Source organism: Hippocampus zosterae, chromosome 3 (assembly GCF_025434085.1).
Source record: "Hippocampus zosterae strain Florida chromosome 3, ASM2543408v3, whole genome shotgun sequence".
NCBI lineage: Eukaryota > Metazoa > Chordata > Actinopteri > Syngnathiformes > Syngnathidae > Hippocampus > Hippocampus zosterae.
In genome coordinates this window covers 12041510-12068993 of record NC_067453.1, presented here as the reverse complement: position 1 = coordinate 12068993, position 27484 = coordinate 12041510, and the positions used below count along the sequence as shown (strand labels likewise).

The following is a 27484-nucleotide window of genomic DNA, read 5'->3' as shown; positions in this document are numbered from 1 at the left end:
AGATGTAATGCAGAGGACCGCGGCAGTGCGACTTTGTGTGTATAATATTTGACTCACTCGAGACCTTGCCTGAGCAGGGCATGTCGGCGATAACGATGCGCTGATTGGCTCCTCTGAACTTATGGTGTGTCCATACATAAGCGTCAGCAGGCATTCAAAATGGATGATTGTCAGGAAACAGACGCATGCGCGATGCCACATTGTGCTCACAGCTTCAGCCCAGGAGAGCCGCACACAGACAATTAGACAAAACGAATCGCGGGAGGTTTCGATTGTGTGCAGTTTTGCTGCCGTCTACTTTGCAGCTGTTTAATAGCAGAACACCGCAACATGGTAAATGAACATCCTAATGGCGTCCTCAAATAATATTTGCATGCCTCAGACATTGCATTCACCTATAGTGGTATGCTGACTGAAGTGTGCTTGATTGAATTTCTTTTATTATTTGAGGGGTGTCAGAAAAGTACATATTAAATCACAAGAACAGATTTCATGAGGAGCCTGTGATGAAATTACCGTTAACAAAAGAATACAAAGAAGAATGCCAATAGCTGTACAGTGGTAGTCAGTGGTCCATATGAGGACAAGACGTTTTCTACAGTTTCTACAGCACAGATATAAGAGGAAAATCTTTTTGCATGCAGGTTGATCCAATTTTTAAACTAATTGTTCGAAATCCCATGTGTGACTGCGAGTGAAGTTCATTTTGGCTTTCCTCCCTGGCCTTTTCATTTTCATCATTGTTCCATCCATCCATCCATCCATTATCCGGGGCCGGGTCGCGGGGGCAACAGCTTTAGCAGGGAAGCCCAGACTTCCCTCTCTCTAGCTACTTCTTCCAGCTCTCCCCGGGGGATCCCGAGTCGTTCCCAGGCCAGCTGGTTGACATAGTCTCTCCAGCGTGTCCTGGGTCGTCCTCGGGGTCTCCTCCAGGTGGGACATGCCTGCAACATCTCACCAGGGAGGTGTTCAGGAGGCATCCGAATCAGATGCCCAAGCCACCTCATCTGGCTCCTCTCGATGTGGAGGAGAAGCGGCTCGACTCTGAGCCCCTCCCGGATGACCGAGCTTCTCACCTTATCTCTGAGGGAGAGCCCGGACACCCTGCGGAGAAAACCCATTTTGGCCGCTCGTATCCGGGATCCCGTTCTTTCGGTCACGACCCATTGCTCATGACCATGGATGAGGGTTGGAACGTTGATTGACTGGTAAATTGAGAGCTTCGCCCTTTGGCCCAGCTCCTTCTTTACCACGACAGACCCATACAAAGTCCGCATCACAGAAGACGCTGCACCAATCCGCCTGTTCATTATTGTTACTTCGATGAAATATATTATACAGAGAATTCTGCAACACATCAACAAATAATGTGAACAGAATGGAATTTAAATGCACCCGTCCACAATATCCTCTGCCAGTTTGAGCAGATTTATTATTTTGGACAAGTGTATTAAACTAATAATACCACAACACATTAATCAGCACTCAGTAATAAGCTCTTACTTTCAACAAGGTGGGTGTGGAGGTTCACTTTCCTGACTTCAGTGTGGGTTAACATCCCACTCAATGACAATGTCGAAGTGACCGATATTCTCCCACACATGCAAGAGGCAGCTGTACATTTTTCTGGCGATGCAGATTCTCCTTATGTCTTTGGACTGTCATTTAAGCACTTTCATTTCAGTGTCCTTTTTTTCCCCCAAGTACAGGAACTTGCATGGAATCTCCTTCCAGACCTCTGACAGAACCACCGCGCGCAAGCTGTTGGGAGGCCTTAACAAAGAGATATGGTCCATTTGCAGTGGAAGCTGTCTAGAGATTATGGAATCGAGCTTTCCAGAGATGTTTGAATGTCATCGAAATTCTTGAAAAAGACACAAAGCACACTTTAATTTGGGAAAAGGCTTGATACCTTGAAGGAGTTCTTGGGTTTTTATTTCGTCTGAAATAAATCTAACACAGGTCATTTAATTAGAACACTGTGCTTGTGAATGTGTTCCACTGTTGTCCATTAAAAAAATTAAAAATATAAGTGAGCCTGCCATGCTGCAGCTAATTGAAATCAAGTGGCTTCACCCGTCACAAGTTAATCAGCCGCAACAAATATGTGACATTAAACAGATTGAGAACTTGGAAATGCTGTGCTATTCTTCAAAGCATAGTCTGGAGTTCAGTATAAAAGAACTCCAATTTGTCAAAGGATTATGAAAGTGTCAATGTCTAAAAAAGAGGTAGAGGCAGTGTGTAAAAAGGGATCCAGAGAGTTTTGGTTCTTTTTCAAGGATGTAAATTGTACATTTTCCATTTGGAAACTTTGGCAAGATTGTATGTTTTAGGGTTGTTCCAGTCACAGCACGTATCTGAAATGAAGGTACTTAAATGACAGACTTTCAGCCAATGGGAGAAGCCTCACATCCCGAAAAGCACATTGAAGTGAAAATGGCCTGGAGATGGGAACACCATGTTGTCACTCTGCTTCAATTGAATGAGAAATCATTTTCCACTTTATTAATCAGGACTCTCACGAAGAAACAGTTCTGGTAGCGACTTCCTGTGCAACACCAGAAGAAGCAGCGAGTTCCAGATGTAGTTTCAATGTCTGATTCTTGTTGAAGTGCACAATTTTATGACCCGTTTTGTGCAGTAATTATAGAGTATGATTCTGTATTGTCAATGACAGAAAATGGTTCGTAGTGGTGCTGTTATTAGTGACAATGGGTGCACAATTTAGTTTTCCTGGTCATCCTTTTTCTATTGGGAAGGGGGATAAGGATGAAGAGCTCAGGAGACCGCTCAGTATTACAGCTGCTCTTCCACAGTCACAGGAATCAGTTGAGTTGTTTTCTTTTGAGGTAGTTTTCTTCCATCTGTATCCCACTGCCAGAAGGCAGAGGCAGAGCCAGGACACAGTGGAAGGATCATACTCATCTGGCCAGGGAATGTACGCTAGGAGAAGATTGTGTGCCTGAAGACGAATGTGGAAGTGGAAGATCGAAAGGAGCTTTTGCCTCACTCTTCGTGAGTTACACTAATGTTGAATCTTGCATTCAGTAGCATCCCACCACAGGTAAAGCTAGGATGGGATTAGGGACATTGCCCAATTTGAAATGGGGAGATCAATCATCTTGCATTTATGTGCCTTTGGAGATGCAGTATGTGTGTGTGTGTGTGTGTGTGTGTGTGTGTGTGTGTGTGTGTGTGTGTGTGTGTGTGTGTGTGTGTGTGTTCCAGTTGCCTTTGGGAAAGAAGGCAGGGTAACACCTCGACTCGTTCCTACTCAATTGATCTATTCGAGTCATGACTTAACCAAATGTACATGTTTTGGGAATATGGGAGGAAGCCAAGTGCACAGGGATAACAGAAGCCCGTATTAAGCATGGGGAGGGAATGCAAACTCCACACAGGAGGGCCTCAGCTGAGATTTGAACCAAGCAACCTTCGATTTTGAGGCAGATGTGCCAACCGTTTATTCACCATGTTGCAATGATGACCTTGACTATATACAATGGAAATTGTTCCAGCTTTTTTCAGCTCACGATTGTTGTATTGCTTATTGCATGAGAAAGGCTCCTATTTTGTATTCTGGACCAAAACACCCAACTAAATAACACTAAAAGATTCAACATGTGCAGGAATGTAGAGTTGTGATGTGAAAGTGGACGAAAAGCTGTTTAGATGCACTCACAAATAGCTTGTTTATTCTCAGCTTCAGGTCCATATGGATGTTTCTGGGCTACACCAGAGTATCATGTGGTCATGTCACTGCCCCCCCCTTTTTTTTTAAACTGCCCGACATCCAAATGTAGCCCCCTCCTCTCTGACTCACATGGTGGTTAAGTGCATCTGATTGCTCTTTTGGAGGTAAACTCACTGTGCTTCGATGTGCCAGACTGGAAGAGCCAAAATAAGCAATGGACAGGAAGCATCGCCTGGATCGAGCAGAGACGTTCTCCTTTGTCAACCCCTGGATTCGATATTTTCTCTTCTTTTTCAGCTTCTTATTTTGGGTGAGTAAAGTTGTACAAAAACAACAAGCAACGGATGATTTTGTAAATTTGCTGGGCAGCGACCGCACAGTCACGATATCATCACATAGCAGCGAGGAGCGAGGGCTTTCTTAAATAGTCCATTCAAACCCACAGAACGGATTACATTCATCAATCAATGGTGCAAATTCGATTAATAATAAATGAAAAAATATCATTTAGATTGTGTCTGTGGATTTTTTTTTTTTGCAGGGGCACCACACCTCCCCCGCTGCTGCCTGTTTTCATTTTCTGCTTGGTCTTCTATCACGGTGACAAATGCTGAGTGGTTTATTTTCATTTTATAATCAAGTCGCAATGATGTGAAGCACATGTACCGGAGCTGAAGCTTTATATTGCTGAATGTTACATGTTTTTAACTGCATTCCTTACCTTTACATTTTCACATACAGTATACTGTACTCACCAAATCTGTGAGTGGACTGAGTGACTAGTGTCCAGTGAGCGCTCATTCTTCTCTCATTATCACAGCTCAGATTCTTTGGCTTTCTGTGATAAACAGACACGGACGGGCTTTGGAGCAATTATTTAGCTTCAAGGGTTTTTTTTTTTATTCATATTTAATCCCGATGTTATAATCAATCATAAGTAAACAAAGTATCATGTTTCTTCACGTCCAACAAATTGAATTCCCCAAAGTGTCTGAAAATAAGGAATGTACCGAATAATCGAGAAAAAGTGAGATTGGATAGCCTCGGGTTGTGGGCACAATGCCTTTCCTTTGAAATGCACAAGCCAACTGTGATTTCACGGGCTAAATTTACAATTCAGATGTTGAGAAATGCCAACAAAGCTCCGAATGGCAGTCAGCCTAGCTGGAAACATCCACAGAGTTGCCGGGACATCGCGGCACTAACCGCAATTATTATTATGGTATACTCAGCTGTAAACACAGAGCCAGATCACACGCATGCATGCATGAGAGAAGAGACATCAGCTGGGGGAGGGGGGGGGGGTGCGCAGTGCCTTGTCCAAGAGCAACTTCATAGTAGCCAGGAAGCTGACTTGCATCTCTTCAATCACTAGTTGCCATTTTCACGTTTGTCCGCAGCAGCGCTCCAACCGTGACTCGATAAATGAGCAACTCGGGAACCTCACTCGAGACATTCTGCATGACTAGATTCCACGTGAGTCTTTCTAAATAAGCATTTCTTGCACACTGCACCCCCATTACTTGCGGGCTGGTCCCAGTAAGAGAAACAGTGTGCTGTGTTTTCAGCAGTAACTGCAACACCGGCAGCCACATGGCCTGGCTGTTGACTTTGTTTTTTGGGACATGAGCTTGGAAGTGAACACTGTGGCGCTAATCCATCAGGCCTTTTGTCTTCGTGCTCCCCATGGCGCCGTTCATCTGGCTTTCACGTCCCTGCACAATTCACCTGATTTATCTCTTTGAAAAGCCTGAAAAACCGAGCAGGCATATATTCACCGTGCATGTGTTGAATACTCAAAACACTGCGTGAAAGAGTGGAAAACTCGTGCGCCGCTGGCCTCACTCCTACACAACCAACAATATCCTTAAAGCAAAAGAAATAAAGCTGTCTTGAAAAATCTTTAAAACACAACGGTGCATGTACAAAATAAGAATGTTTTCTTTTGTCTGCTGCTCTTTTGTACAGAGAAATAAAACACATTCTACTTAAGTGGAATACAAAATATAGCAAATAAGCATGTTTCTTCAACTCAACTTAGGCCTCAAGTCAGAACAGCTACAAATCGTCAACAACACAAATCATCATCATGAATTGTTGCACAAATGCAGTTATTTGTCAATGTATAGCTGTGAATATGAGAGCGTGTATAATATACAGTACGGTATATTACACAAGTTGAGAAATCATTGAAGAAGAGTAGAGACATTAGCCTTGACCATTTAAACAAGGGAAAGCTGTAGTTGTTTGTTTTGAATTTGGGCCTTTCCATTAAAAATGGCACCCTGAGCAGATAACAACTTCCACACCCCCACTCCAGTAACTCCTTACAGCAGGCGAAAGGAAGTCCAGTTCCTCGAGAGGCATATCCTGCCTGTTTTCGGTCCTTCCCAACTCCAACACACCTCATTCAATTGTGCAGACCTCAACAGAGATTGCTGACGAGCTGATTGTTTGAATCAGGTGTGTTGGGGACCTAAAACAGGCAGGATATGGCTCTCGAGGAACCGAAGTTCCCTACCCCTTGCCTTACAGCCTTCATTGTGTTGGGGCACAGCGTGGGCTGCCCACACCTCATTTGTGATCCCTGTTCTTTTATCCGTAAGGGTTTTCTTGTGTTTGGCTTTAAGCACAGAGGATGCCAAGCTCCTCACACAAGCCACCCCTTGATGCCTCCTTCCTGCTTTTCACCTTCTCATCTCTCAAACACATTTGCCGTTCGTTTCCAAGCAATGGCAACATTTCGAGTTCAGTGAAGAAAATACATTCGCCTCAGAATTCTTTTCTGGCCAAGGTCAAGCGATGCTTATTTGATTTTTATACGATGATCATGTAATATAGAAAGGCAAAGAAAGTAGCTCTGCACAACAACTCAGATTTTATAATAATTCAACAATCCAAGTTCACAATCTGGCGACACAATGGGAGTGGGACTATTCGCACATCCGACTCACAATGCAGAGGTCGCGGCGTAAAAAAAAACAAAAAAAAAAAAACTCAATCATAAATCTCCTCATGCTCGGACAATTACTTATTATTGCGGAGCGCGCATCTGCCAGACTGTTTAAACAAGCTAATATTTTTGGAAAAAGAAGATGTAAATCTTTGGTCAAATTGTTTACTGTTACATCGAGTTGTTCGACCACAGCAGCAAGTTAATTTAATGTAACACCCCCCCCCGCCCCCCCCGCCCCCCCCCCCCCCCCCGCTGCTGTGGATTGTGATGTAAATAAAGGCTTCTTCTATTCGAATCTCTTTTCAATCAATGTAGTTATCGTACGTTTAAAAGCACAATCGAGTGCTGGAAAATAAATGTTCTTACTTTTTCACATCAACAGCCTATTTCTTCTTTTTTGGACGTACAGTGTTCGATAAAGACCATCTTATCCAACTGGCAACTAGCAAAAAGGTTACTTATTTTAGTGTTGAGTATGTTGCCCCTGCATGAGTCCAAATATACATGAAGTAGCCACAGCAATACGCAAACCTGTACTGTAAAATGAATGAGCGGATGTGGTCTCGTCTTTCCACGCATTTTTGTTTCTTCTCAGTGCCTTTACAAAAAAATGCTTTCGGATGTCAGAAAATAGTTTTAGATGTGATGATCAAAAAAGTAGCATAGGTCAGCAAAATGCCAGAGGCAAAGAGAATGGCTATGTCAGAAAAAAAACTTCAGTCGTTTCTAAAAGCAGCGTTTTGAGCTCCAGTGAAAATTTTCCTGGCCCCAACTTCACTAAAATAGATCACATAAAATGTCATCAATACTGAGAGGGAGCATGTTACTGTCAAGGGTCTCCATGATAATGAAGAAGTCTAAAACAAAACAAGTAAATAACATTTCACATATTAATTAGATGTGTTTCCTCTTTGAAGTTCAATTCTTCAAACTTGACCTTTAGATTTTGGACCGTTGTATACTTCTAGCTTTATGGCAACTTTTCTGTTCCAGCAGAAAATCAACCTGGGATTGGTTTGGCCTCGGACCTCACAAATGAATGGACAATATCCAATCGCAAAAGCTTTGAGCAAACCTTCCCAGAAGAGTTGGCTGCGAAATATTTTCTTTCATTTCCCCCTTTAGCTGTCTCAAAAACCATTGTCCACACTTCATGTCGAATTTGGCCATATATTAAAAGGTGTTTTTTTTTTTTTCTCCCACAGGTTTTCTCCTTGTTGATTGTTGCAATCGGTGTTTACGCTAAAGTCCAGAAAGCCACAGGTACTGTATTAATTTTTACCAAGCTTCATTCTCCTGTGTTTTTTTACTTAATGTCATGAATGTTCAATTCACCTACCATGCATGGTTTTGGAATGTGCGAGACAACCGGGGGAGGGGGGAAAACACGAATGTCAGACGGGAAGGATTCAAAATTCAAACTCATGACCTCTCGGCTGTAAGACTAGCACATCTACCATCGCCACACCGCTGCAAAAACATCAAAACATATGGCCCTCATACTCCTCCGTGTCCTTGCCATCACTTTGCCAGTCACTCATTTTTTAACTCATCTTAAATTGGGTTACATTAAAAAAAAATTTACCTTTACTTGGGACTGTTCAAGTGATTTACTTCTATATGTCAAAGCTTAAAAATAATTATTGCCTATGAGATGCTTGAAATAGCTGAGGTCAGACTTGTGTCCAGACATGCTTTTCTACACTGGTCATGATTGCAATAGTTGTTGAAATCATTTTCTCATTCAGTCATATTTAATGGTTAGTGCAGGGCGCAGGCACAGTGGTCGACTGGTTAGCACATCCGCTTCACAGTGTAGAGGTGCAGGGTTCGATTCCGGCTACGGCCTTCTTGTGTGGAATTTTCATGGTGTCCCTGTGCCTGCGTGGGTTTTCTCCGGGTACTCCGGTTTCCTTCCCACATTTCAACATAACATGCATGGCAGGTTCATGAAATACTTGCAAATGTCCCCAGGTGTGTTTGTGAGCGCAAATTGTTGTTCGTCTATGTGTTCCCTGTGCTTGGCAACAAGATCATGGTGTCGCCTGCCTACTGCCCAAAGACAGCTGTGATAGGCTCCAGCACGCCCTAGTGGAAAATAAGTGGATGAGAGCATGGACGGACGGATGAATGGATGGATGGATGGATGGATGGATGGATGGATGGATGGATGGATGGATGGATGGATGGGTGGGGGACACAAAGGAGCAGCGTGGATTCATTGCCCTGCTTGCAGTTGCTCTTAATAATCCACAAAGGATCTCATAGTTCGTTCACATAAGATGGGGATTTTAGGGGGGCATAACATAATGGAATATATTTTATAAATGGATGGCTGTTGTATACGTACTAAGCGGTAGAAAAGCTTAGATAAGAGAATGGAAAATAACAGACAGCTGCTCTCTAACCAGAGCCTGTCCCATTTCTGTCTTTTACCAGACACTGTACGGGACGCGTTCCTGATCGACCCGGCTGTCATCCTAATTGTAGTGGGCGTGGTCATGTTCTTCATCACTTTCTGTGGCTGTATTGGAGCTCTCAGAGAAAACATTCACCTCCTCAAAACAGTAATATTCATAATAGACACCTCACAAATAGTTACGCATTTCCCATATAGCGACAGGATCAATCCAATCTCAAGGTTGTTGAACAATATTGACAAATCTGTTTCGCAAAGATTAGTCACATTTGTCTTTTCTTTTTTCAGTTCTCTTTAACTCTGACCCTGGTCTTCCTCACCCAGCTGGTTATAGCAATACTGGGCTTCTTTTACTCAGAACAGGTATGTGCCTCTTTGTGGTAACTTGCATAATCATTTTATAACATAAAATTAATATAGCAAGTCCCTCCGGGGCCACGTTATTGGGCCCCGGAGTACTGTTTCTACTCTATGTCCTTCCTCACTTGCCATACAGTGATGCAACATGACAGTCGAAACCCGTAATGTAGGAATCCAAGCGTCGCCGATTGTGCCAAAACTGCCATCGATGGTCACCAAAATGTATGTTCACATTGTTAGTTAATGCTCACATCAAGGTCTGAAAATATTAGAATAATTGCCCGAGTGTTAGGGATTTTACGGTGCTTTCCTGTTTGCTCAAGAGAAAGCTTATGTCATTTCACGAGCGAAGCGCCTCGTCCATTAAATACAAAACACACGACATGTCTTGCAACGTTAGTCAATGCCAAATTTTGAAAAATGTGCAGGACTCTTGCATCCAAACATCGACATGTTTATTGCATATATGCCTGCCTACCCAACCTTATTGTCAGTCACGCCGTGATTGGTGGTGTAGACAAGACTCGCCATCAAACAAACAAAAATGACATCACTTTTTCTTTATATTTGTAATGTCTTAGTGAGAAGCAACTCAACATTACTATTTCACAACACAACAATAGTTACTATGATCAAATCAAATAAGTCAAATAAAAAGTTCAAATAAAAATCCTAGCCATCAACGTGGTGGGCGGGAACAGAGAGACATACAACTCATACAACGGGCTGGAGTGATCGTTAGTGAATATTCATCGGCAGTTTGTTATGTTCTCTGACTGTACTGTAGCTGGAAGTGTTCCTATTAAAATACCTTTGAGCTGAAATAGCCTGTTCGGAAAACGCAGTGTTTGGCGACACTCTGGCTTTGTTATTTTGCCTCCTGATGACACGGTTAGGAACAATTAAAGGGAGGAACGAAAACCCACTTCCGTCCTTGCTTAATATGTCCTTTCGAAAAAAATGTCTCTTCCTGCGTCCTCCGTCCCAAAAATGTATACATCTGATTTGCATTAAATGTTATTGTGAGGTGTCATGCAAATAATTCGCAAGTTTCCTTGTGGGTTTGCTGTAGCTCATATTTTAATATATTCTCGTGCTGACCTTAAGCTACCTCAACTGTACAGCATGCAAATTGGCTGCAGTTCAAATGAACACATGACGAATAGTAAATTAGCATGTGGGAGTGTTCAAGTGTCGGTTGCATTGTTGTGGTATGTCTCATTTATTCAGCAAACAACATGAATGACCTTTTCAGGAGTCATTCTGCTTTGAGTCTTTTGTTGCAAACGTGAGGCATGGGTACATGAAATGAAATTTGTCAAAATAAATAAATCAATAAATAATCCATACTTTTCAATGAAATACAATTGACGAGGTTTGGCTGTTTGGCATGTTCGTGGCATGTCACGATGAACCAAAAAAAAACATGAGAACGGCGTCTTTCAGTGGCCATTAAAAAAACATTGACCTCATTAAAGTCTTTATTATACTTGTGTATTTAATGTGGATGTCATTTACTGAACAATGCCAGTCATTAAGATGATGTGTGTCCACAAAGGCTGCATGTGTGGACCAGATGCTATTATAATGTATCCCAGAAGAACAAAAACAATAATTGCCCAATTAATTGTCTCACATCCATACTCTAAGTGTCATTATGAGTTCAACTTTAACACACAAGCCAATATTGTGATTGTAAATTGTCGAAACTAACCTGTTCATTTCACTTTGAAACATGTATGAGCAATGGCTGCTAAGATTAAAAATATTATGTGAATACATTCTTCCAACAACAGTCGTTTAAAGGGAGACGTTTTAAAATAGTCTTTTGGGTCATTAAACTAGAGTAACAAAGCCTCCCCGCCTCCCTTGAAACATTCTTTTTTTAAACGTTACCTTAACTCAGTGCTTCTTTTTGGGACATGGCATACTGATAGTTAAATACTGTATACACTTTGTATCATAGCGAGTCGGTTAGAAGAGCTAATTCTGCTTGGTTTTGGGAAACAGCTCAGCACGTAAAAGTGAGTCACCGCAAGGATGGTGGCTGGTGACAGAATCGACCAGTCAGTTGTTATTGGGTGTTATTGGCTACTTAAAACAGGTCTGCACGGATCAGGGAATCGTGTTAGTCTGATGTCCAATTGACAAAACTGAGCGTTTGACATAATTCATCACAAGATTGATTTATTTCTTTTTTACAAATTCATTTTACTCATGGTCGCTGATGTTGGAGTGGTACACATTCTGGGCTTGTGTGTGGGCAGCGTGGGATCGGTTTCCCAATCAGTGATGGTGTGAATGTGTATAAGAATATTTGTCTCTGTATGTGCCAGACGACTGACTGGCGACCAGTTCAGGCTGCCTTCCGCCCCAAGTCAGCTGCGGTAGGCTCCAGCGACTTGCCGTGATCCTGTTCAGGATAAGCGGTGTCATATTTTACTCACACCTATTTAAATGTTTACCATTTATATTATCTTGTGAAATTTATCTTATTTACCTTATCATCTTATGTTTTAACTCCAGTGTTCCTCACTGAGGGGCATCCACACTGGGAGCTATGTTTAGCTCTCTGGCCGTAGGGATGCTGCCATTGGGGAGGTCCTGGCTTGGCGGTTGGGGGACTCCTCCGCCTGTCTGAGTTGGGATTGCTCCTGTGGTAGGCTTGACTCCGGGTGGGGCCTAATATTTCTATGTAAACTGGAATGAATTATGTGTCACTGACTATTTTTCTATGGAAAAAAAAGTAGACAACAAATATACAGTAAAACCGTCAGATGAAAAACAGTAAGTATTTCAGCTGCTAAGCATGTCTTGTGCCACAAGGCAAGACCTGCGAGTGGTGACCAGCCTGGGATATACCCTGCCTGCTCCCCAAAATCAGCTGGAATGGGCTCACCCTCAACCCTGGTGAGCCCCGGTGGTCAAACTGTGGTGCACCCTGTAACAATTACCGTATTTTCACGACTATTTGACGCATCGTACTAATGGCCGCAGTCTCATTAATGGGTGACATTTCTGTATTTTACACATACACAGGACGCATCGTACTATTGGCCGCAGTTTTACAGTGGTAAAACATACGCCAGCTTAAACATACGGCATGCATGCGCGCACTCTAACACGTTAGCTTGAAGCATACGGTAGCATGCCAAGACATACAGATAAGATAAAAACACGTTTTTAAAAAGGCAACGAAAGCAGAACTGAGTTCGGGTGTATTTTATTTAGCCATCGTACAATGTTCTCACGTTTATCGATCAATCATCACCCAGAAATCCATCAAAGTCCTCATCCTCTGTATCAGAAGCAGAGGACTGCACATTTCAGTTGTCATTGAATGCATCACATGCTAGTGTGAGTTGCTATGCATTGCCGAGCGGAAAGAAGGAGTAGCAACAGCAAAGTCAACATTTCTCTCGTGTGAAGCTTTCCCACATTTGAAAGTAAAGAACAGAGCGAAACATGGTGGCAGCGCGTGTGTGTGTAGAAAGAATTGAACAATTGTGCAAGTACCGTAATCCATCAAAAACGCCGCGTTCCCTCTCGTTGTTGCATATTGTGGCGTACCTCGCCAAGGGCTGCCTCTCACTCTTTGTAAAGTTGTGTTTGCCACCGATCATCCATTGTTCCCATGCCGTTTGCAACTTTACTTTGAACGCCCGGTTGATGCCAATGTCCAGCGGTTGGAGTTCTTTAGTCAAGCCTCCGGGAATAACGGCAAGCTCAGAGTTCATTTGCTTGACTTGATTTTTCACCGCTGCTGTGAGATGGTCACGCATGCCAAAAGCATAACCGGTGGCTTTAAGTTTTAACTGAGCTTCGTAGGCATGTCTCTTTGTCGAATTTATTTTCAGGGGTTCTTAGAAACCAAAACCGGAGTTGTTTTGCAACAATGCACATTGCCACACGCTATACAAGTGTTGGTACTGGCTTGAGGCGTCCACTTACACGCCCACCCTTCACCATTGGCGGACTAGCTTGTCTGTCCTCTCTCTCCCTCTCTCTCTCTCTCCCTCTCCATATATGTATATATACACGCCCACCCTTCCCTGATTGGCCGACTTCTTTCACAGTCACTTCCGCCTTTTCTCTATATAAACAGCGTGTCGGCTGTCAGTCAGATTTTGGAACTCAGCGCATATAAAGGACGCTCCGCACCATACGGCGTCCTGTCCATTTTGGAGAAAATTTAAGACTTTTAATGGCGCCTTATAGTCGTGAAAATACGGTAATACAATGCGTAATGAAGTGAAGTGAATTACCATTGCAGCCCTAGCAAGTGAATGCCTCTCAGCTAATGCTGAGGACGTCAGCTTGTGCCACTTGGCCGACTTTTCATATCAGAATCAGAATCAGAATCATCTTTATTCGCCAAGTATGTAGAACACATAAGGAATTTGTCTATGGTATAACACGCTGCATTAGTATCATCGTAAACAAGGACATGACAAATAGGTATGCAAGGACATTTCGTAATGTAAGTGAACCGTAGTGCGGTGGTACCACCCAGTGACAACTGTGAGACAATGTGCAAAGTACAAGCAGAGCTAAAGTGAACAGTGGTAGAATACAATACTATGACAGTTTGTACAAGTGGTGCAGAAAATCATTGAACGATTTTAGAGTGACCAGTCGCAGTATTTGTAGTACAAGAAGAGTGACTATGTCAGTGACTGTTTAGGGAGTTAATGGCTAGAGGAAAGAAGCTGTTTAAGTGTCTACTGGATTTGGTGCGCATGGATCTGTAGCGTCTAGTGTCTGTCTGGGCAGGGTGCGGGGGATCCAGGAGGATTTTCCGTGCCCTTGTCTTGATTCTTGCAGTGTGCAAGTCCTCAAGAGTGGGTAGGGCGGTGCCAATTATTTTTTTCCGCTGTCCTAACTGTCCGTTGAAGTCGGATTTTGTCCTTTTTTGTGGCGGCCCCAAACCAAACCGTGATGGAAGAACACAGGATTGATTCGATGACTGCCGTGTAGAACTGTCGTAGCACCTCCTGTGGCAGGCCATGCTTCCTCAGCAGCCTCAGGATGTACATCCTCTGCTGGGCCCTTTTCAGGATGGAGATGGTGTTGACTTCCCACTTCATGTCCTGGGAGACTGTGATTCCCAGGAACTTGAAGGTCTCGACGGTTGACACAGGGCAGTTGGATAGTGTGAGGGGCAACTGTGGAGAAGAGGTTTCCCCTCACACTATCCAATATCATGGCATTATAAAAATCCCCGGTTACATGTTGGTCTTTGTGGGTTGCAAATAGATTTTACTACTCAATTAGGAACAGACACTTCCATAAAAAAGTATTTGAGTACATATATATGAAAACGGCGCTAGTCGAGTGGTTAGTGCGTCACGGTGCAGAGGTTTTTTGGTCTACATTAAGCGACAGACAAGGAGAGAGAGAAGTGCTGTGCTGGGTGTGAAAAGCTTGGAACAATCTGATTGCGTAGAGACCCAAACGAGGGAAGTAAATCAACTGCTGGGATTAGTTTAATCAAATTATTAATCTGAATATAGCAGCTGGCGTCCACGTTTATTTTGTCATAAACGAAGCTTTGAATATGATTTCCACTCTAACCTTACAATGTAAACTGTGCCTATTATACTGTACCTTGCCACCCTCCGCTGTGCACTCTGTCAGTCCACAGACTGCCTGCTGCTAAACAGAACAGTTTAACAACCCTCCCAGCATCGCTAAATGATTCAAATGCTTCAGCACTTCAAAGCGGATCCAAATGTTCCATTTCAACAGATCCCTTGAAGGAGACTTTGCAACTAATGACATGAGGAGATGATGTTAGATCCCAAGGTCCACAAGCACACACAGCGTGTGAGGAGAGGGGAGATCAGCATGAACTGTTTAGCAAAACTACTTCAGCATTAAAATAAATTGTGATGGAGCTCGGTGTGTTTATCAGCAGAATTTGCTTTTCCACACGCCCTAATCAGAGTAATTCCAGGAGCCCACCGCAAAACACCCACAAAATTTTATAGCTCAGCAGGTTATTGGCATACAGCACTCTCATTATCATATATTATCTAAATTCAATCTGTATCACCTTGTTTTGACATTTTTAGAGAGGAGGAACTTAAATTGAAGGCCCATTCAAATGGGTCACACAAAAAAGACGACAAAAGGCACGAATGAAGCGGCAGGATTTAATATCTAAATGCATCCAATTATTTCTGGAATTCTGCTCATGAGTCAAAAAAAAACAGGGCATTTCATTCATGATTCATCAAAGTCTGAATTATATTAACTCAAGCACAGAATGGTGAAAACCTGCATACTAAATTAGTTATTTATCCTGCATGTATGTGTATACTGTATTTTATATGCATTGGGTGTATTGATCTCACAGGCAATATAGTTTTATTGTTTTATGCTGCCTGCACCCCTGCTCTTATTATACTGCAATACATACTGTGTTGTGGAGAAACTATGTATCCCACAAGATGCTAAATACCACATCTCATAAACTGTTCTGTTTTTCTTGAAAAGACCCGTGACACTTTGGGAAGGTTCGTGAAGAAAGGAATTGTGCACTACAGGGAAGACTTGGATCTGCAAAACTTGATGGATTACATTCAGAAAGAGGTGCTCTGACCTATTCCTCTCTGACCCTACTTACTGTGTGACTTCACAATAATCATAACCACAGATTGATTGAGCATGTCACGCCTGTGAACCATGAAATAACATATCCTTGTGACCACAGAGAGATGCTGACTTTATTTGCTATTGTCTCCTCCTAGAATGGCAAGATTTAACATGCATTCTCTATATTTTGAGGGTCAAATCAGGTGGTCTACCTTTACACTGGCAAAAGTGAGCAGTGCCCCCCACCCCCAATAAAGCAATCATTGTCTGGTAGGAAGTGTTTTGTGCAAAGCCATGTTTCTACAATACATACTACACACCACAATGCCAATGAAGTTAGGACATTGTATGAAATTAAAAACAGAATATAGAGATGTACAAATCATTTTCAACATGTATTCACTGTAATACACAACAAGGTTATTTTTGGGGGGTGGAGGGGTGTAAATATCCTGTCATTTTAAATGTGATGTCTGTGACACATTCCCAAATATATGTATGAATGTATTATTCCACCTTTCCATTTAACACCCAATAAGAATTTCCAAACTGAAACCACTAATTGTTGATGCTTTTTAGGTGGAATTCTTTCCCATTCTTACTTCATGTCCTTGGTCAGTCTTGGTCTCCATGATATAATATTTTGTGCTTCATAATGCACCCCACATTTTCAAAGGGAGGCTGGTCTGGACTGCTGGCTGGCCTGTCTAGTACCTTGCTGAAATAAGCAGGGGCATACCTGAAAAACACATGGCTGGTATGGCAGATATGTTGTTCCGAAACCTATGTGTACATATTACGTACATTAAAGGTGCCTGCACAGATGACCAAGTGACCCATGCCATGGGCAGTAATTCACCCCCATACCATCACAGATGCAGGACTGACGGACAATGGTTTTGATGATGAATAAGGGAGAAAAAAAGACTGAATAAGCATTAAAACAAGTGGCTTAGTTAATCAGTGGAATCATTACGGACCGGGTCAAGTACTGATGGACTGTTCAGTCAGTTACTGGTGGATGCCGGTTTTACTGACAACTGACTGAAAAATGCCCCGCCTGTCTCATGCCTTTGTTTCCGAGGCTGAATACAAGTAGGGTTAGGGTTGCTTCCATTGACTTTATGGAAATGCTTTGCACTTCTTGTACAATAGATAGAGGTATGCACCAAAGAGCTGCAACCCACCAATGAACCAAGAATCAAGATGACGATAAGTATTTATAGACAAGAATCAGAGTGCAAGCGACTTATATTGGCTCCTACCCTTGGCCATAATTCGGAGAGCGATTCTGGTTAATGTACATCTTTTTAAACTTTATTTTAAGGGTTACAATAGCTGCAGGCAGCCACCACTATGCTCTCGCTGTACCTAACATTTCAAAAAATTCACAAGTGTATGTGAAATGTATATAAGTGTGTGTGTGTGTGTGCGTGTGTGCGTGTGTGTGTGTGTGTGTGTGTGTGTGTGTGTGTGTGTGTGAGTGTGTGAGAGAGAGAGAACTTTACTGACTAAAGCACGGTCAAAATAACGTGACGGACAGACTGACAGGCGATTACAGTTCGGTTTGGCTTGAAAAAAATGACATAATGACAATGATGGCCGTCAACCTGCTGATGAATGACGGACGGGGAAAATTTGAGAAGTTGCCGGTGTGACAAATGTGCAAAAAAACAACACAAGACAAAGAAAGAAATTAGAAATTTGGCAAATACTTTCCCCGGCCCCACTGTGTGTGTGCGTGTTTGTGGGCCTAACACTAACAATACAGTGTCATGCCACAAGCATTGTTCACCTGCAAATGGGGCATCATTTAATAGGGAAATAAACAGGCATTCCAACCATAGAAAAATCATTAGCAGGCAGCAGAGAAATACTCTACCAAGCACACATTTTGTGTATTAATAATAAATGTCCTTCACACAGTTCCAGTGTTGCGGTTGGAACAATTATACGGACTGGTCATGGAACTTGTACTTTAACTGCACTAAGGAAAACCCCAGCTCAGAACGCTGTGCTGTTCCTTTCTCTTGCTGCACTCCTGTTCCTGGAGAGGTGAGTCTTTTCCTTTTTTCCACTCAATGAAACCTCAGCAGTGATATAAAACAGTGGATTGAGAATGTAAAATTGAAGTTGCTAAATAAACATGACATCCTCCGGGACTCATAATTGGCTGACTGATTGCCTGAAAGTAATGAAACAGCTAATCAACTTTGAAGGTGATCTGTCTTTCCCAGATGAGAATGAGTCTGCACAACATGAGCGTTTCACTCCAGCCTCAGCAAACCTGTGAGATGCATTTAAACGAGTAGTTTGAAATGTTGAAACTGCTAGCAAGAATTTATTGTTGCAGCCTCATTTCACGAATCCTGCCCCTTCACTCCCCATCAACATGCATAATTATGACTCTCGAACTATTTATAATGGCATGCGATGACAAAATTGTCTTGTCATGATGATAGTAATAGAATGCATGTGCAAATTGAACAAAAAAACAGTGCTTACAATACTATCTAGCATTGTTAGCAACACAAAACTAGCCTTGCAGTGTAAACCAGCTGACGTAAACCACAGTTTCCCCATTGGTTGCATGACTTTGTCATGGAGTGTTACCATCACACCAGATTGGCTTTTAATGTTTTATTTTGGGGAATATACATCCATTCAATCCATCGTCATCTTTAAGTATTGCTTATTTTGCATCATTCTCAATATTCTCATCTACCAGGACAACAACAACATTTATCATGTACTGTACTTCTGGCCTGGCCGTTAAATGATAGTTTTAACAAATTGTGTGTGTGTGTGTGTGTGTGCATGTGCGTGTGCGTGTGCGTGTGCGTGCGTGTGTGTGTGTGTGTGCGTGCGCGCGCGTGTGCGTGTGCGTGCGTGTGTGTGAGACACACACACACGTCTCTCAATGTGAAATACTCACAAGTGGACCGAACGGTGTTTTGTTCAGGAAAAAAAACTAGCATAAAAGAGCAACAAACAATATCCATTTACGAGTGCTAAAACTTCACCAACCTTAGCAGTAAAGTAAAGAAAGTGATAATGTGATCATGGGGATTAATTCAATATTACCTAATTGGTGCAAACATTATTTTGTACAGAACATCTTGTTCATCTATCTATCCATCTTTGTGACACATAGTGATGAGAGAACAATTGCACGCTCATTCGCTGCGCGACCAAGAGTTTCAGGGTTAAAAAAATATACAAATGCAATGCAGTTATAATGGGAAACAATTAGTCACGGGTTTTTGCTATTCATGGGCCGGCCCGGTCCTTATTTCCCGTCAATAGCGGTGGTCCATTGTTGTGTTCAGCTAAACAAGCCCAGATATCACACTGACTACATACATATTAAAGATAATTATTTTAGTAGATAAACTCTTTGAGACACTCTTGTTTTGTGCTGTGTACAATATGTGCCTGCTTTCAATCACGATTGAAAGAAACTCATGACAACAAAGACATTTCCAGAAAAGCATTCATTTAACATGAAGTAGGTGATTTGAGGCAAGGCCTGCACATGACTGCAAAATCCTTTGATTGTCTGTCAAAATAGGTTTTTTTTTCAATTTTGACTGAAAAAAAACAATACCACATGATCTCGTTCTGCAGAGCACTAACATATTTCATTCTCAATAGCAAGAGAAGTGTCCATCCTTGCAAACACAAAGCAACCACTTCAAGCCATGGGTGTATTTTCATTTGCCTTTTTACAATGTCTCAACAGCTTTATGCTAAAGATTTCCAGATGGCCACAACATTAGATAGGCCGGCGCCATCTAATCAGATCCAGTGCAACATCAACGAAGGTGTGAAGAAAAGTCTTGCCTAGACAGCATTTTATTTGTTTGTGAAATCGTCTGGCTGGGTTGTGCAAAAACGACACTGCTGATTTCCATGAAACCTTGTCGAGGGGTGTCAGCGTATCTGCTGCGTGAGAATCCATTACTTTTTTGTGCATGCAGATAAACAACATTTTGAGTCACGTCCCACAAACCAAAATCTGGTACAATCTGGCTGTCTCACATTATCCTGCATCATCACCACAGTAGGATTTGTGACATCAAAGTTGTTGTTTTCATGAAAACATTTGGTTTTGCACCAGTGGTTAGTTGGCTGTTAGCAGGTTGGAGCTGCCTGCCTTTTGCATTTCTGGATGCATTCTTGATATTGAACCGTTATTGTCATTGCATACACTGTTTAGTGCGGAAACAATGTGGTTGAACAAATACCAACACAGCACTGTTACCTACCCCCCCCCCCCCCCCCCTCCAGACACACACACAAGCATACATCTATTTTCTATGCTGCTTGTCCTCATTTGGTTGAACTGGAGCCAATCCCACTTGTCTTTTTGCGCGAGGCAGGATGTCCTTTGGACTGGTCGCCAGCAGCAGTTGCTTTAGGTCCTTATTTATCTTTCCACTTTCCTTATCAATTCAATCTTGGCAGAGGTCTGCACGCTGCTGCTCTTGTCTTAGATCTCATTAGCCTTTGAAGGTCCGTTTTTTGGCAGCGACTGCTGCTTCAAACTAAATCCTTTACTCTTATATTCAGTATTTTGCCGACATCGAGTAAACACGCACGGATGCACACACCAAAGACTGCTCTAAATGTGAGCAGAAGTTACACGTAGGGACACAGATAATTTATATGTAAATATGATCTCATGCATGCATGATTACACATATTTGCAGTCAGCGATTTACATTCTAAGATGCAGTGCACAAAATCCAGCGCTTACATGCCGTACCTGACAGCTCCTTTCTGTCTTCACGAAGACATAAAACTAACAAGAGCAAAGTAGATCCATCCCACTATTGATTAAATGTCACACTACTCAGAAAACATAGAAGCAACCTGTTTTTACATGACTGCAAAATCAATTAATAAAAACCCTTGGAGAATTGATGCAGTGCTGCACCCTACTGTCCTGGTCCTGCAACTGCACCAGTGCTTCTGGGACTTGCCTTGAGCTTGTGTGTCACATCAAATGGACGTGCACCTTTGCTGGATTTTCAACATTTCTCTGCTGTCATTGTCCTCATTTCTTTTCCAATTCGTCGCAGTAAACAGGCTTCGACAAATCCCTGTCCCAGCCGTCACAACAGTTAACATCCTTGTCAGTGCTACCCACAGTGACTGTTGCCTTCAGAGAACCAGTCTTTCATCAATGTTCACATCAGGACTTACAGTCTTGGTTTTTCTTCTGGCACACAGGCAGTAATCAACACTATGTGTGGCTTTGGGGTTCAAACCCTGGACCGGCTGGAGGTAAACAAGTCAATCTACCCAGTGGGCTGTGCAGACAGAGCCGGGTTGTGGATCGAGTCCCATCTGTTCCTGGTGGGAGCCCTTGCACTGGGTTTGGCCTTGCCTCAGGTAACAGCCCACGCACATGGACACCAGCAATGTCAATAGTCCCATGTTACAAGGACCTATGCTCAAGTCTTCAGTATTGTAATAGCACTTTCATATTTCATATTCAGGTGGTTTTTGATTTTCGATCGAAAGATAACCCACAACATTCTTGATGAATGTGTGCTTTACAAAAGCTGACTGCAGCCACTTCATACTTAGGACCATAAAAATATAAAGTAGTTATTATCCTTGTCTTTCTACTGCAGTGAATTACAATCATTATCACTTCTTAAGTATTATTTAAGTGTTTATCAAGTCAAATCTAAAGACAGAGATGGCTTTTCCATACTCAAAATGACCCACACATTAGCCCATCTCTTGCTGAAGTCAGCTGGGCTCGTCCTCCAGCTTTGACTTGACCCTGAGCAGAAAGAGTAGCATCAAAAATGGAGGGCAAAAGTGATGTTGCATTCATGCAACAACGAAAAAAAAAAAAATAAGTAGGTTCCGGCCCACAACTTGGAATATAAGATGCACCTAATGAAGTAACCTACGAAGATTTGTTTAGGTTCAAGGAAGGATTTGCGCCTTGAGGGACTCCACATAGACACTGTAGCTGCAAAGTACATAAGCAAATGCCTGCAAATCTAAAATAAATACATAAATAAATAAACTAACCCCCCCCCCAAAAAAAAAACTAAATCCAGGAAGATTTCACACCAATGATGTGGGACTAATATTGTCGCACAAAAAAGTGGAAGTCAAGTCTGCACACAGGAGTCTAAACAGTATTCTTATTAATGTTGGTGGAATAAGAATAAGTCACCCTTTGTCAACCATCTCAGGGTGCAGCCCAGGGGTCCCCAAACTACGGCCCGTGGGCACATTTGACCCGGCCCTCTAAACCTCCTGTTGTCCTTGGGTCAAAATGACCCGTCACTGTGTTAAAAACGCCCCGAAACCCCCCTAAATGATTTTTTTAAAAACTTGAAATGTTATGACTTTTCCTAGATTGTCCCCAACTGCAGAAAAATTGAAATTTTTATTCACATTTCCATGGAAACTGAACAAAAGTACAAAGGTGGTCTTCGGGACAAAATGACCCATGACGCAAATAGGGTTGAAATCAAAGTCACAAAGTTATTTACACACCATAGAATGTTTCAGTGTTTTAGTTGTGTCTCAGATCAATTAGTAGAACACGTGAACAAGACGGTAGCAGACATAAACAAGACAAGATAGGTGGCGTTCTCGTAGATGGCAGAACTCTTTTTTTGTGGATTTCAAGGGGCTATAAAGAGAGAGAGTTGTTTAGTTATTATTTATTTCCTGTTTTTTTTCTGTGAAGAACTCAGAGAGGGTTATTTGGTTATGTGTGGCTTTCGGGGAAACAATAAATTTTTTAAGCTCCCCTAGGATCGTTGATGTTACAAACTGACACCGGCCCGCCATCAGAGAAAGGAAAAGTTATGTGGCCCTCACAGGAAAAAGTTTGGGGACCCCTGGTGCAGCCATTTGGACATTATACTGCCCTCTGCTGTCGACTGGAATTAATGTCAAAGTGCCTTTCTTCCCGCATTACCAACATCATGGCTCACCCGTTTTTTGGAGTTGGGTCACTTGACATTCCCTTTGCTGACGTCGTTGCTGAAAGGCGCAGCGAGAGAACAGCGAGAGAACAGTGATGACATGCAAAAGATGCAGTTGCATGCCAGTATGGCTGTCGGAGATGATCTGTCCTGACATGAGTCAATTTGTGTTTTGTTCAGGATGGATAACGTAAAAGTTGAAAGTACAACCATACTCACACATTTTATTAGAACAATGCATCCATGCAAATCATTGATTTATGCATACCACGGCTGAAATTAGAATTTAACACCTCCACACTTTTCTCACTTAAATGTATTTCCTAGGGTGCTATCGCATGGAATTTTCACCGGATGTTGGGAGCAACCCAAATCATCCATACATACAAAGAAACTACAATTAATAAGATCCAAAATTACTCTAATGTGAAATGATACATAATTGAACACACAAACTGCTTTTCATTTACTACTTTGTACAAAAGGTTTTGTTTGTCATGACAGCTTAAAGATGTCTCCTGCATGAAATAACTCGCATGCATTGGTCTGTTGTAATTTTGGCCCATTCCAGCACACAAGCAGTCTTCACATCTTGAAGGTTGTACAAATTTCTTTGATGATTTCAGTTCTTTCCATAGATGTTTGATTTGATTTATTCCAGTCGGGTGATTGGCTGGGCCATTCTTGCGGTTTTTATTGTTCTTTGAAACCAAGTTTCATTAGCAGTATGTTTTAGATCATACGGCTGCTGAAATGTCCACCACGGATTCATTTCCATTATTATTCTTTGAATTCCTCTGCCAGAAACCTTGCGAGGAGCGCCTAACTGATGCAACTTAATGGTGGGATGATTGGCTTTTCCACTTATCGCGCCATAGAGCTTAGACGTGCCACTGTAAACAATGTTTTTGTTATGTTTTGCAACAACGAGCAATATTGAATATCGAAAAAATACGAGCATATTTTTTGCAGTATAAGGTGCACCTCTCCAGTGAATTGCCTATTTTTAAACTGTTTTCATATGTAGAGCGCAATGCGTTATTAGGTGCATACAATAGAAGCTACAATAAAGTGGCTGTGGTTTTGTTATGCATCCACTAGATGAAGCTATGCTGAAGAAAATACAATACAGTTTGATTTTATGTACAGCATTCACAACCGCTGCAACTGTTACAAAGCGCTTTACAGAACATTTAAAATATTATATCCAAGAAATCAGAATATTGATTCATATATAAGGCTTATTGGATTATAAGCCGCACTGTCAGCTTTTGAGAATTTTGAATGCTTTTAGGTGTGCCTTATAGTGCGGAAAATATGGTAGTTTGTGATATTCTTGAGACGGCTCCGACCCATCATGAGATGCGTCTTCGCTCACACCTTGGCAATGAGACCTTTTTGGAGGGCATCAATCGGGACTGATATTCATTTGCAATGACGACGGGCTGAATTGTCATGTTTATGGATAGATTTTAGGTGTTGTCATGGCCTTGCGTGAGTTTTTGCACCAAACTTGCTTCAGGTGTTTCAATACTTTTTCCCTGTGTAGCTTCATATTACACATACCTATTTCTGATCATAATTGTTCCACTTTGTATGTGCAGATTCCTTGGGTTGTTCCCAACATTTGGCGAAAACTTCATGTCAATAGCACATTCAGAACTATATTTAGGGGGGGAGAGTGATGAGAAATACTTACTGCATGTCAGCAGCTGTATATGACATGACATATCACTGGCATCGGGCGGAAATCTTGTACCTCCAAAATCAACATTTTTCTGGAGACCCAAAAACGGCATGTTTGTTCAACCCCTGATATTGCATCATCAAAGAGGGCAAGCCACTTTCACCGCTTTCATTGGTCAATAAGTTGGAAAAATAACATCCACGCATGTTGACTGACCAACAGTTTGGATTTTTGAAAAAGAATGTGCCATATGACCAAACTGTGATGAAGGAGGTTCCGGCCCGACACCAGCAATACATTAACACAAAGCCTCAACATCGTATATGATCATCTTTGGCAATTCTTGAAGATGTCTTGTGGAGGACAAAAACAGAGTATGTTTAATATTCCGACAGTTGCTTTGTCCCGGCCTCCTGCCCATAAGGCTCTGCCCATTCTAAGTGTTGGTTGGTTGGTTGCTTGGTTGAACATTACCCCGATTATCTGACAAAAAACTGTGGCTCATGAAAATGCTGAGTATAACTCTGGAAACTACGAGCCACAGTGGCTTGGTGAACTCAAAATGTAATGCCAGGCCTTGCTGATGTCAGTGCTTAAAGTGACATCAGCGTTATGATGTTGGTGGTTGTCTTTTCTATCATCCAATTTCTATGCTTTAAAAAACAAAACAAAACTGAAAAAAGTGATAGTTACCACAATTTTTGTTTGCACATTATTGGACATGACATTTTGGCAACAAAGCTAAAGCCTCACTTTGCACCCTCCACATGTTGCCGGCCACCAGTTCCACGGTAACGCTGTCCCCGGTTTGAATTGTTAAAGACCAGTGAGGATCGGAAGAGCCAAAGCTAGTGAGCTGAACTTCTCGTGTCACCCACAACCATCTTATTTCCAAATCTTGACCCTGCGCGGATGATTGAAGATTGTGTCGCTTGTTGGCCAGACACGTTGCTGCTCCAATTCACCCAAGTGTCATTGTCTGGCCAGACCAGCAAGTCGACTGTCCTCTGTAAATTAGCTGACCGAAAGACAAGCTGCCAATAACACGTGATACGCAATTAATCAACTTCAAGATTCAAACGTTCATACAGAGTTGTAAAGTTGATGAGTTAACTAATTGGTTCAATATATTTGCACAGGCTATGAATTTTGTACGTATACAAAATGCCCAATCACATAACGAATGTTTTTTTTTTTTTTTTTTGCATGAAAAGATAATAACACTGCACATTATGGATTCGTGGCCAAGTTGAAGATTGATGTGTGACAGAAGAATAAATGTACATTTTAGGAAGATATGTTAAACTATGCACCAAAACCCCTGAATACTGGAAATCCTGAACCTTGTTGGTAGTCATAATCAAGTTTTGGCCAATGCCAAAGATAATGTAATGGCATTATTTTTTTTTTAATCTCTCTCTCTCTCTCTCTCTCTCTCTCTCTCTATATATATATATATATATATATATATATATTTTTTTATTTTTATTTTATTTTTTTTATATTTTTTAACCTCTCTCTCTAGAGAGAGAGAGAGAGAGAGAGAGAGAGAGAGAGAGAGTGAGAGAGAGCTATTGATATCTGTATACATATTTCTATCTCTAACCCAACGCTTACGAGGCAGGCCTGTGAAGCGCTGATGAGGGAACCATAAATGCTTTGGATTTTTTTATGAGCTTTGTTGTGTTATTTTGTCTCGGGCATGCAGATTTTACAGCGTTACCAAATGACACTGCAGTTTCAAGGTGGGTGTCCTTGTTGTGTGTGCGTTGAGGTGCAGGGAAGCAGACCTATGAAGGTTACAATGCTGTAAATTTGACTTTGCCATGATTACAGACCAATTACAAACACAGGAATTCTGAACAATTTCATCTTCTTTTCAAATGAGCATTGCGACAACCTTACAAGGCACCATGACAGGCTTGGCACAGGCTGCACATTTGACAAGCGCCTGTTGAGTCATCTAAAGCAGCCGCCCCTGTCCTCTAGATTGCAGGCATTGTGCTGTCCCAGATCCTGATCTCTCAGATCCAAGAAGAGATTACCTCCGTGTCGTGAGCACAAGCAAAGACTAAGTAAGGAAAAGAAGAATGCAAGGGGAGTGAAAAGGAAATTGCAGTGCCCTGTCTGACTCAAAATGCACTCACAAGGAGATTTTCTTACTGTTGTATTTTGTTGATCTTCTTAATGGAAGTAAACTCAGCTGATAAGCGGGAGCCATTTTAAAAACATTGCTGGCATTGAACCTCCAATGTCATAATTTGGTTTTTATATCCCTTTTTTGTTATACAAATCTACACTATTGTTTAGTCCACACATGTGGGTGGTATTTATTTATTTGACTGACCAATCTAATGTTGACGATGCAATGCCAATGGTTAAACAAACATGGTGTTTGCGCCCGACTGAAAACTGCTAATTTTGGAGGTAAAAAAATTCTGCCCCCCAGTGATATTCAAAAAATAAAAGTGACACTTTCGTCAAAAATTCAGGATATGTATCCGAGTAGGTGGAACTACTCTTCCACTCGACATTATAGCATTGTGCTGGGTTACTTAATATTGGATGTCAAATTAAGACAAATAAAGAAAAACGCATATAGTAGTGTGTCCTTTTCTGTTGTGTGTGTGTTTTGTTCTTTTGTGCCTTGCATACATTAGATTTATTATCTGGTCATTTTTACCCAGGGAGAGCATGCTGCACTCATCCCTCAGCACCCTTCCTGATATTTCCCAGTTGGGGGACCCCCCCCCCCCCCCAAAAAAAATCATTTTGGAGGGGGACAACAGCATGTTACAAAAAG

General features: G+C 41.9%; 1 protein-coding gene and 1 long non-coding RNA gene across 3 annotated transcripts; one reads left to right on the top strand and one right to left on the bottom strand.

Annotated features, from left to right (window-relative positions):
* Window positions 1-3849: 3849 nt before the first annotated feature.
* LOC127598210 (uncharacterized) lies at window positions 3850-20905 on the bottom strand. Its single transcript, XR_007961877.1, has 3 exons — window positions 20798-20905; window positions 4453-4535; window positions 3850-3997 (listed from the first exon to the last, which is right to left on the bottom strand). It is a non-coding gene; the product is annotated as an uncharacterized LOC127598210 (long non-coding RNA).
* tspan33b (tetraspanin 33b) lies at window positions 3876-27484 on the top strand. Of its 2 annotated transcripts, XM_052061797.1 has the most exons (9): window positions 3876-4007; window positions 7859-7916; window positions 9093-9220; window positions 9361-9435; window positions 15931-16026; window positions 17956-18084; window positions 21265-21426; window positions 26671-26756; window positions 27369-27484. In XM_052061797.1, exons 1-8 carry the CDS (start codon window positions 3912-3914, stop codon window positions 26737-26739), a joined length of 813 nt encoding a protein of 270 aa, XP_051917757.1. In that variant the 5' UTR covers window positions 3876-3911; the 3' UTR covers window positions 26740-26756; window positions 27369-27484. The 2 variants fall into 2 exon arrangements, with proteins under 2 accessions (XP_051917757.1, XP_051917758.1); XM_052061798.1 differs by lacking the exon at window positions 26671-26756 and having other exon boundaries at window positions 27369-27448.

Excerpts from the sequence above, each read along its gene's own strand:
- tspan33b (XM_052061797.1), top strand. The coding sequence starts at position 3,912 with ATGGACAGGAAGCATCGCCTGGATCGAGCAGAGACGTTCTCCTTTGTC. Across the intron at positions 7,917-9,092 it reads TAAAGTCCAGAAAGCCACAG|ACACTGTACGGGACGCGTTC; the intron begins GTACTGTATTAA and ends GTCTTTTACCAG. Across the intron at positions 21,427-26,670 it reads TGGGTTTGGCCTTGCCTCAG|ATTGCAGGCATTGTGCTGTC; the intron begins GTAACAGCCCAC and ends CCTGTCCTCTAG.